At 42.6% G+C, this 11,243-nt stretch overlaps 1 protein-coding gene across 2 annotated transcripts in view; it reads right to left on the bottom strand.

The window, feature by feature from the left end:
• Positions 1-301: 301 nt before the first annotated feature.
• Positions 302-11,243, bottom strand: part of RAB3C (RAB3C, member RAS oncogene family) — a 172,961-nt gene continuing 162,019 nt past the window's right edge. For both annotated transcript variants that reach the window (XM_056540873.1, XM_056540868.1), the window contains exons 4-5: positions 4,057-4,181; positions 302-3,102 (exon numbers count right to left, since the gene is read on the bottom strand). In XM_056540873.1, coding sequence (XP_056396848.1) covers positions 2,915-3,102; positions 4,057-4,181 — 313 coding nt within the window. In that variant the 3' untranslated portion in view covers positions 302-2,914. The remainder of the gene's footprint in view (positions 3,103-4,056; positions 4,182-11,243) is intronic.

Below are 11,243 nucleotides of genomic sequence, written 5' to 3'. Positions count from 1 at the left end.
TTTTATACCACTATATTAAAACATGTGAAATCTTTGTCTTAGCTCTGATGTTTGTTGGCCATCTTCTCTGACACCACCAGCAAATAAAATATATGCATTTTCACAGACTCAGTGATCCAGATGGGTCACACTCTCCCGGAGGCATCTACCGCTAAGAAACTGCCTTAACATATTAAGGCCTCAGTGCAGACAAAACATTCCGACTCTCTCCCGAAGGAAAAAGAAGCAGAGGAGGAATATTGATCATTCACATGCTGCTCATTTCCATAGACGGTCTCTCGGGGACCACATTTTATGTCCGTTTGTCATGTTTACCCATGAAAAATATTTATATACAAGATAACATCTAGTTGTCAAACAAAAAAAATCTATTTTTACAGCCTACGGGGAAAAGTACGGTTGTCACCTCATTATCATTAGTAGACAGATGGTTTATGACAGAATTGTCCTGCTTGAGCCAAGATAAACAGCTGTCACATTGACAATGCAAAATGAAATTGTAGTTGTCATTGTTTGGCACTGGCTTACTGTCAAGGTATAGTAATTATTCTTCTCTTGCCTTATCCTTACCTGAACCCCAGTAGTATCAATTGCCATAATCTGTCCTTTGTAACTTCTTTCTGGATTATCGATAGTCATCTAAGAATAACTGGGACAATGAATTTAATGGTTAAGCCAGCTGCTTTAATGTACCTTTTTTGTCACTGTTATAAAAATAGCTTTTATTGGTGATGTTGGATGTATCGCATCTTCAAACTGGTAGTGATAAGCAGCAGGGGCCATATTCGAATTTGCAATATTTCGTGAATATATTGATGATTATTCGTCCTTTGTTCGCGAAATCCGCATATTCGCTATGTTCGTTCACTTTTTTTTTTCTATGTGAAAATTCGCATGGAAAATTTGCATGGAAAATTTGCATAAAAATGTGAATTTGAAAAAAAAATAAAAAAAATATTCGTCATTACGAATATCTAGCATTATATTCTAAATGTTCACGAAATTGCTAAGTGCCTATATTCGCGATTAAAATTTGCATTAAGAATATTTGTGCTCAACACTAGTGGTAAGGCATGAATGGCTGTATTAACCCTTCTTATCTATGATTACATAGCATATATTGATGCATTTAATTTAGCATAGATGACTGTAGTTTTTTCCTCTGTACTTCTATAGCTTGAGTTACTCTCAGTATGCATTTTCATGATGGATATAGACACACTGATATATTGATAATTTAATATATTATTATTATTATTATTATTATTATTATTTAATGATAACTAGTGCTAAATATGTTTCATACAAACCACCGTGCTACAATTTAAGCTATGTAGAGGAACTTTACAGTCTATGGACACGTTCCTTTAAAACAGTTGTTTCCTTTACCATACACACACTATCTACAATATAGGATGTGTGCAACACCATTTGCTATAAAATAAACCTAAGACAAGGTCATAAAAACATGTACCTTTAGACTGTATATAATGTAATCAGAGATTAGACTCTACCTTTCTATAGTTCCCATAAGTTAAATGGGTTGTCCCATTGATATTTCCAGACAGCTCCTGCCATTTGCAAAAGCTGGAGATGGTTGGAAAAGCCATCATTCTGGTAACACCTAGTTGTCAATTTATGAATAATAATAGAGGAACAGTACAATGCAGACAAATGCAGAAAATGCTCAAGAATTGTTATTTTCATTATTTACTGAAACAGAGCTGGCAGGAATTTTTTAAGCTTCAATCTGAAATAAAGTTGAGCAAACTTCTACTTACCTGCTCTATCGATTTGAATATTGGGTAAAGAAGCACCCACTGCTGGGTCAGGGGCAAAGATCACAATTTACCTTGTTCTAGTGAATAGAATTTTCATATTGCCGAAGGTCTTATCTAAGAAACCCATATTTTAAGAAAGACAGAGCTGATAGCTATTCTTGTTTTCCCAGTATATATATATATATATATATATATATATATATATATATATATATGTATATAACAATGATTATGAGTATTGGCTTAGGCAAAGCTCAATAACCTAGTTTACATATGGAAGCGTGGAGAAGATTGACTTGGGACTAGTTCTGCTACAGCAGCAGCTGCTCTTTTACAGCCCAATGCCCTAATAGAGCAAATATACAGGGGATGCTTATAGACAGGGAATATCTAATACTGTACATAACCTGATCAAGGCCATGTATGCCATAGACGCAATATTACACCAGACCAAGACTGGGGAGTCTGGGTGAGTGTTGTGTGAACCAACACAATTATCAGTGTTTATGCAATGGGGCTTTTACTCTTTGAGTTCCCCAAGCCCCGTTTTGTATTTATTAAATTATTTGTTTATTTTTTAAACACTGCATATTCATTTATCTCCATCCCAGTTCTATGTAGGAGCACCTACCTAGAAACCTGGAAAATATTCTGCACCATACAGGGTGGTAGCACTGGAAAAAAAGAACCCTTGGACCAAATATAGACCTTGACTTACTTCAGTTAAATGCATATTAATTGTAATAAAATGAATCCAAATAATAATTCTGATACATAACAACAAAAGTAATAGATGAACAGGACATTAGGTAACATTCAGGAGAAAGTGCCATTCACTCTGCATATAATAGTCCTAAAAAAGGACAGTTGTCACAATGGACAAACATAACAAGAAGAGTGAAGAACATGTAAATTATCAGAGCATACAAAGCCATGTAACTTGCAAACAGCAGGAACATTTATTAGAAGGTCTCCACCTCCAGGCCACCATTCATCAGCTAACCATACAAAACAAGCCAAAATTCTTTTTTTTTAACAGATACTTAGACAGTAGAAATGTAAAGTGTATGGACCACTTTTTTTTTAAATACTTATTGGCAATAGAACACACTGAAGAGGACTAGATGACGGCATTAACATCCACAGTTGGGCTGCTGTGGAGGGGGCTTGTCTGTCAGTCTTGTGCTCTGCTTTGAAGCTGTAATAGCTGGATCCGTCTCTAAGTTCTCCGACATTTTGTCACAGATGATATCCACAAGGCGCTCGAATGTCTGCTTCACATTGATGTTATCTTTAGCGCTTGTTTCAAAAAACTCGAAACCTGAAAAAGAAAGAGAACAATTCTTGAAGATGTCACAGTAAAAGGGGTGGAAGTGATGGATCCAATATATTAGTTATACATTATAACAGAGGTTCATCTGTCTGTATACCTGGACGGTGTTAGGGTATATAAAATATCAATGAAGAATATGTCATCACACATTCCATGTTGTTAAAGATTTTTTTACGGCAATGTTTTTATGGTTTGTTAATATTGATGCGTGCTGTAAGCAGTGTACAAAGTTTCTCCTCTGTCTAGTGAGCAACAGATTTATCAACAGAATGCACACCCTGCTAAGGTAGACATTTTTCAATATTTATGTAAATAGAAAGGTGTTTTTCATTTTTAAATACTAGTCAATAACATCAATATGAATTAATAAATATTGTGCACTTTAACTATCATATTATTCAATGTATTCACAGTAGACAACTGGCATTTTGTTGACTGATGAAAAATGCTAGAGCTCTATGTTGGGAAGCAGAAGGAGTTCAGTGACATTCTGCCTCTCACCACAGGTCCCATAACAGTGGCATGGTCTTTGGCTATGGTATCTATGCCCCTGCGCATGACTGAAAGATCTGGGTTAGTGTTATATCTCACCCCAGTGATTTAATCACAGCTTACACTGCTCAGTACTGCTCTTTTATCTCCTCTGTGCTGCTGCTTCTTTTGAAGGTATACTAAAGAGCTACAAGGGAGTATGATCTCCTTTTTGTGTGTGTGCAGTGTATGAGGGATATGATAGTAGCTGGTCTAAACTCTCGGGGACGACTAAAAAATAGAGATAAATCCTACAGATTGTAATACTGGTGAAATATGCAAAAAAGTAAAAATTTGATAATGGGCTAAAATACATCCATTCTTTAAGTACACACATGACAGCTTTCCTGAAAAATGTGTTTAAAGTGCACTAACCATCGTTATAATGTGCTGAAAATCTCTGCCACTTACCCAGTTGCTCTGCTAGGTGTTTCCCTCTCTCTACCGAAACCACTCGTTCATCTTCCATGTCACATTTATTACCGACCAATATCACTTGAGCATTGTCCCATGAGTATGTTTTAATTTGCGTTGACCTGAAATGATAAAATATTGTGTTAGTTGATTCAGCACAGGTATAATGGTCATCGATAGAAAAATATCCTACTACATACAGTAGGTAAGGGTGCACTGATAGATATGCAACACCAAAATGAGATATAAGTGCACTAGACACAGAGAATAAAGATAAATTAATCTTTATTGAAAACACATATAAAAAACAGAAGGCATATTATTAAAAGCACCAGAATACAACAGAAAAGTAGGTATGGAGGACCTTATGAGCATGGATACAAGTTAGAATTTCAATACATGGCAGCCTAAAGCAATCAAGGAGAAAAATGTAAACTGAAAATAATGAACTCCAGTTTAATCACACCCCCTGAGGAAGCTCGTCTGTAGTGAAACAATCATTGGGGTTAGGGTAGATAATGGTCTGGCACCCTTGGATCACTCCTGTTGCTGATGCTGGAGTTATTTTCAGTTTACATTTTTCTCCTTGATTGCATTATGCTGCCATGTATTGCAATTCTGTATTCTAACTTGTATCCATGCTCATAGGGTCCTGATTACCTACTTTTCTGTTGTCTTCTGGCACTTTTAATAATATGTCTTCTGTTTTTTTTATATGTGTTTTCAATAAAGATTAATTCATTTTTATTCTCTGTGTCTAGTGCACTTATATCTCATTTTGGTGTCAGCACAGGTATAGTTTAACAAAAACAAATGAATAGTTAAAGGGGTACTCCGCTGCTTAGCATTTGGAACAAACTGTTCCGAACACTGTAGCCGGCTCCGGGAGCTTGTAACGTCATAGCCCCACCCCCTGATGACATCATGCCCCGCCCCCTCAATGCAAGTCTATGCCCCTTTCTATAGACTTGCATTGAGGGGGCGGGGCGTGATGTCATGAGGGGCGGGCTATGTCATCACAAGCTCCCGACGCCGACTCCAGCGTTCGGAACAGTTTGTTCCAAATGCTGAGCAGTGGAGTACCCCTTTTATTCAAGGGACATACAGTAGACAATAGACAATTTCTCTACAAAACTACTATGTATGTTCTTTATTATTTTTTGCAACTAGGATGCTTGGAAATATATTTTGAATTGATATATTTCCCTTTATATCAATATCACTTTCTCCAAATTAAAAATATCTTGTATTTTGACAAAGAATTTACTGGGCAATAAAAAAAAAAAAAAAAAAATACATTAAATGGACACTGTCATTTGCAAAACATTTTTTATTTAATTGTACATTTTTTTGTGACAAATACAGGAAGTGTGGGCAGAACAAGCAGGGCTCTGTGCAGGCTTCCGGCTTGTCAATCAGTCTGCTGTGTGAGTCGGGGGTCTGTCACAGAGCCTCACTTTACCCAGCCACACTTCCTGTCCACACTAGCTGCATGAACAAGACAGCATTTTTTTCACCCAAAATACACACATTTTTTAATCAATGTATAATACAAATAAACATAAAATGTTATTATATAAATTATATCAAACGTTTTTTTCAAATGACAGTGGCCTTATAAGGCCATGTTTCCACATGCTGGCCCCCATGCGTTCACCAGTGATGTTGCTGATAATCCCAGAACAATTAGAGATTTTGGCCACATATGTTTGTCAGGATGTGAAAATGTGTAGGGAGCTTAAAAAAAACAAACATATTTTCACAGAAATTTCTGCAGCTAACAATCACCACACATATGAATAGGGCTGGTTCTGCAGCATCTGCATATATTTTTGCAGGACCCATTCATGTGAATGTGACAGTAATAAAAGGTTTGGCAACCTGTATGGAAAAATAAAGGTCTAATAGAGCAGAGACATTAAAAATGCTCTGCCACTGGTGTGTTTTATTGTTTTATTGTATTTTAACACAATATAACACATCTAACTTTGGCCATACATGTCATACTGCAGTTCAGATAATCACCAGCCACATCAATGTCCTGCCTTGGCCGATAATAGGCTGAGCGGTGCCTGGGCCCAATATGTCATACTGCCGCTCAGCCAATCACTGGCCGAGGTGGGAAATTGCTGTGTCTGGCAATTAGCTGAGCAACTGCATGAATTGTTGGGCCCCAGAAGCAGGAAGAAGACCACACTGGGGACCGGAGCAGGACACCGGAGGCACTGCAGGAGTGCTGGAGGTAAGTAGAGGTTTATTTTTTCAAGAGATGAGTGAATCCGAATTCATTACAAATTTCATGGAAAATTTGATTTACAATGAATGCATATATCGCTGCAATTCTATTGCGCGAATCGCTTCATTAAACTCCATTTAGTGCGGTCCAGGCTCCTAAAATAACGGATCCACATGTGAGGACCTGGGGCAAGGAACTCTGGGAAGGTGGGAAGGCAAGGCGGGTAGGTGGGATGACCATTAATCACATGCAGGATGCAGCCTATCAGCTGCCAGTCACCCCTGTGATGTCACAGCCCTATATAATCAGCAGTCATATTCCGGCTCCTTACTTCATTCATTACACTGCAGAGAGATAAGACAGACAGCCTGTGTGTGTGTCACACAGAAAAGCTTTTTCCAGCAGCGTTTCACCTCCAAGTCACCTCAGTGTTCTTGTGGACAGAGAGCAGTACTTTTTTCATTGAAAATAATTTTTACTGCAGTCATTAACCTCCCAGTACCTCTACAGCATTGTATTACAGAGAGGGGCATAGAGCTGTGTGTTTCCTCATACATTTGAACAAGCTGCCTTAGCTTCATAAACCTTAGCAGAGGATGGAGGAATAATTTTATGCGCAATTCTGTGTCTTTGTTCCACAACAAATGGTCTGCTGGGTATACTAGTCTGTAGACGGTATAATACCTTGCAGTCAATTCCTAATAGTCTTTGAGAGAGTGCAATTTGGGGTTTAGTACGCAGCAACTGTTGTGTACTCCTGGTGTTGTGCAAAAATAAGTTTTTTAAGCATACTGTAGCACATTTTTCTGCCCTCATAAGTGCATACCACATGCCTACATCTAAGTAGTGTACTATTTTGCACCTGTTAATCTGTCAACGGCCTGGATACTGTGAAAGTCCAAGCAAAAGTAATCACCGGCTGGTGTTTTACTCCAATACGTTTTTTTAAAGTGTACTGTAGCACATTTTTCTGCCCTCATAAGTACATACCACATACGTACATCTAAGTAGTGTACTATTTTGTACCTGTTAATCTGTCAAGGGCCTACATACTGTGAAAGTCCAGGAAAAAGTAATCACCGGCTGGTGTTCTAGACAAATACTGTTCTAAGCGTAGTTAAGCGTATTGTACTCCCCTCATATACGCACTAAGTATGTCAGGCAGAGAAGTGCCAGGATGTGCACAGAGGAGTGGTAGAGGCCTAAATTCATCAGGCGCAGGCAGAGGTTGCAGCAGACTAGGGGCAAGTGGCAGCAGGAGTCGCAGCGAGAGGCATGAGCTCCCTGTATCAGCTAGCGGTCGTGTCTCGACCAGCAACCCATCTGCCATCATCGATTGGTTAACACGGTCATCCACTTAATCACAAGTGACATCTGATACCCCCTGTCAACAGTCGGTGGGTTCCTCAGACACAACTCTCAGTTGGCATGGCCCAGGAGCAGTCCCTGTCCTCCAATTGCCTCTGTCCTATGCTGTTCCCTCCCCTACAGAAGTAGCTTATGCTGTTGGTTCAGACATCCGCCACTTCTTCTGCTTGGCAGGCATGTAGTGATGAGGAGAGTGACGTGGGAGGTGGTGTTACCAGCGTTCAGGGTGCTGAAGCAGACACTGTTGAGGAACCTGAGGAGGACATCAGTTATGTGCAGACACCCGTTTATGATGATGAAGTTGATCACAATTGGGAGACGGGTGAGAAGGGGCTTCATCATCATCAGGAGAAAATGGTTGCAGGTTGCCCGTGAGGCAGCAACTGAGCTAGCAAGGCGGTAGCATGGTTGGCAGTCAGCATGGTGGCAGAAGTAGAAATTCTGGAGCCAAACGTGCCCAGGGCAGACCAATTGCTTCGCGGCAGCCAACCTTACCAGGAGGTAGTAGAGCAGGGGTTCCTGGAGCTGGCGGCAGTAGCAGTCAATTAGTGCGGACTGTTGGTGGTAAAATCAGCTACTCAGAAACTGTGGTGTGGCAGTTTTTCATCAAGCATCTGGAGGAGGTTAACATAGCCACATGCAAGATGTGTCGGCAGAAGGTGAAGCGTGGCCCTGTGTCAACATATGTTGCTCCACCATAAAGCGGCCTGGGAGAACCGTGGCTCCGATGTAGTTGTCCAGCCTTCTGCATCACCCAGTGGCACGCCGCTCCCTCTTTCAGCCAGCCAAGGCTCCACCACCTCAGCCAAAGGGAGCTGTGTATCATACTCTCCTTCTGTCGCTCCAGATGCTCCTGCTCCTCCCACTTTTAGTCAGTCATTCTGCCAGCAATCCATCGGCGAAGCCACGTCCCAGAGACAACAGTATGCACCCACTCATCCAAGAGTGCAGAAGCTGAATGTGCTCCTGTCCAAGTTGCTGGACCTGCAGTCCCTCCCTTTTCAAGTGGTCATTTCTTTGCAAAGAAGGTAATACCAGCCCTGCACAATTTTGTGGAACAGAAGGCGGTCCAGTCTTTGAGCATGTCGGTGTGTACCAAAGTGCAAAGCAGCACTGACGTCTGGAGCTGTAACAATGGTCAGGGACAATTCATGTTCTTTACAGCTCACTGGGTGAATGTGGTTCCTGCACAGCCACAACACCAAGTTGAACAGGTAACGCCACTTCCTCATCCACTTTGCATGCACTTCAGCCACTCGTACACCGCAAAGCACACCCTTCTTGAGCTGCAGCGTCAGAACAGTATCCCCCAACATAGTCTGATTTGCGACGTTGCCACATGTTGGAATTCCGCCCTCCATATGTTGGACCGACTATACGAACAGAGAAAAGCCATCACTGATTTCTTGCCATCACTGATTTCTTGATGATCCAAGCGGATAGGGATACTCCCCTGTGTAACTTCAATGTGAACCAGTGGCAGCTCATACGTGACACCTGTTGTTTGCTCAGGCCCTTTGACGAAACTACATTGTTAGTAAGTCGCCAGGATTACGGGATGAACAATGTTATTCCACTGCTTCATTTCCTACAAAGCTTGTTGGAAATGATGGCTGGTCATGGCAATGGAGACGTGATGCCTACATCTCACGGCTACATGAGCCCTGTGGGGGCTGAACTGGAGGAGGAGGAGGAGGGGGAGGAGCACAGTGAAGCATAGTTTAGGTTTCGCCAAATGGGCAATTTTTCTAGTACTCTGACAGGAGAGGAGGAGCAGGAGCAGCTAGAGGAGCTAGAGGTTTATGAGGAAGGCGAGACAGAGGACCCAGACACACCGTGGCAGTATGGAGAGTAGAGATGGAGGCAGGGAGTCCCTCCGAGTCTCTTGCTCAAATAGAATGATGCATGCTCACTTGCTTGCGTAGTGACCGCCGAATTGTCACCATTCGGCAGCGGGATGACTTCTGGCTCTCCATCTTATTGGACCCTCGTTACCACCACAAAATGAGGGCCTTTTTTTACACCCACTGAGAGGGAAGACAAACTGACCTACTAGAGGCATCCTACGTAGTCAGTTGGCTGATGCCTATCGGCACCATCGTCTATCCTCTCGCAGGTCTGACTCAAGGGGTCCTATGCGCTCACTTTCCACTGCCATGGCTGCTGGGAGGGGTGGGGTGGCAGGAGCAGTACCAGCTCCATCAGCAGCAGCCTGAGTCTACAGTCGCTGATGAGTACCTTTCTTCACCCGCATAGTGAAGCAACACATCAGCAGCAGGTAGACCTGGAGCAAGACCTCAACCAGCAGGTGGTGGAATACCTTGACATGCCCATGCCAACACACCTTGAAGATCCACTGGACTTCTGGGCAGCCAAACTTGATTTGTGGCCACAACTAGCAGAGATTGCCCTTGACAAGCTGTCCTGCTCGGCCAGTAGTGTGCCATCAGAGTGGGTGTATAGTGCGACGGGGGCCATAGTCACCCTGAGGAGAACTCGTCTGTCCACGAAAAATGTGGAGAGACTGAACTTTGAGAAGATGAATCAGGCAGGGATCAGCCAGGATTCCCCCCCCCCCCCACCAATGCCAGATGCATCAGAGTAGATTGCCCATGGTGCCATACCAACACTTCACAAATATGGATAGTGCCAAACAGATTTAAGGCGCTGCTCCCCAGTTGCAAACATTCCTACGCATCAGACCTTTTTTCACCCACCTTCGTCACCGGGTACTGGTATTGCTCCCCACCGGGTCACTTTCAAGACTCCTGATGCTGCTGCTGCCACCTCCATGCTGTCTCTTTCAGCCACTATATTGTCTCCTCATGCTTTTGCCAACTCCAGGCTGTGCCATACAGCCACTATATAGTCTCCTCATGGTTCAGCCACCTCCAGGCTGTGCCATTCAGCCACTATATGGTCTCCTCATACTTCAGCCACCTCCAGGCTGTGCCATTCAGCCACTATATGGTCTCCTCATGTTTCTGCCAACTTCTGGCTGTGCCATTCAGACACTATATGGTCTCCTCATGCTTCAGCCACCTCCAGGCTGTGCCATTCAGCCACTATATGGTCTCCTCATGCTTCTGCCACCTCCAGGCTGTGCCATTCAGCCACTATATGGTTTCCTCATGCCGCCAACTCCAGGCTGTGCCATTCAGCCACTATATGTTATACTCATGCTGCCGCCAACTCCAGGCTGTGCCATTTAGCCACTATAGTCTCCTCATCTGCCACCAACTCCAGACTGTGCCATTCAGCCACTATATGGTCTCCTCATGCTTCTGCCAACTCCAGGCTGTGCCATTCAGCTACTATATGGTCTCCTCATGCCAACTCCATACTGTGCCATTCAACCACTATATGTTCTACTCATGCTGCCAGTGACTCCAGGCTGTGACATTCAGCCACTATATGGTCTCCCCATGCTTCTGCCAACTCCAGGCTGTGCCATTCAGCTACTATATGGTCTTCTCATGCCAACTCCATGCTGTGCCATTCAACCACTATATGTTCTACTCATGCAGCTGCCAACTCCAGGCTGTGCTACTCAGCAACTATATGGTTTACTGATGCTGCT

The sequence above is a fragment of the Hyla sarda genome, chromosome 1, assembly GCF_029499605.1.
Source record: "Hyla sarda isolate aHylSar1 chromosome 1, aHylSar1.hap1, whole genome shotgun sequence".
Classification (NCBI taxonomy): domain Eukaryota; kingdom Metazoa; phylum Chordata; class Amphibia; order Anura; family Hylidae; genus Hyla; species Hyla sarda.
This window is presented reverse-complemented; position numbering and strand designations above follow the sequence as displayed.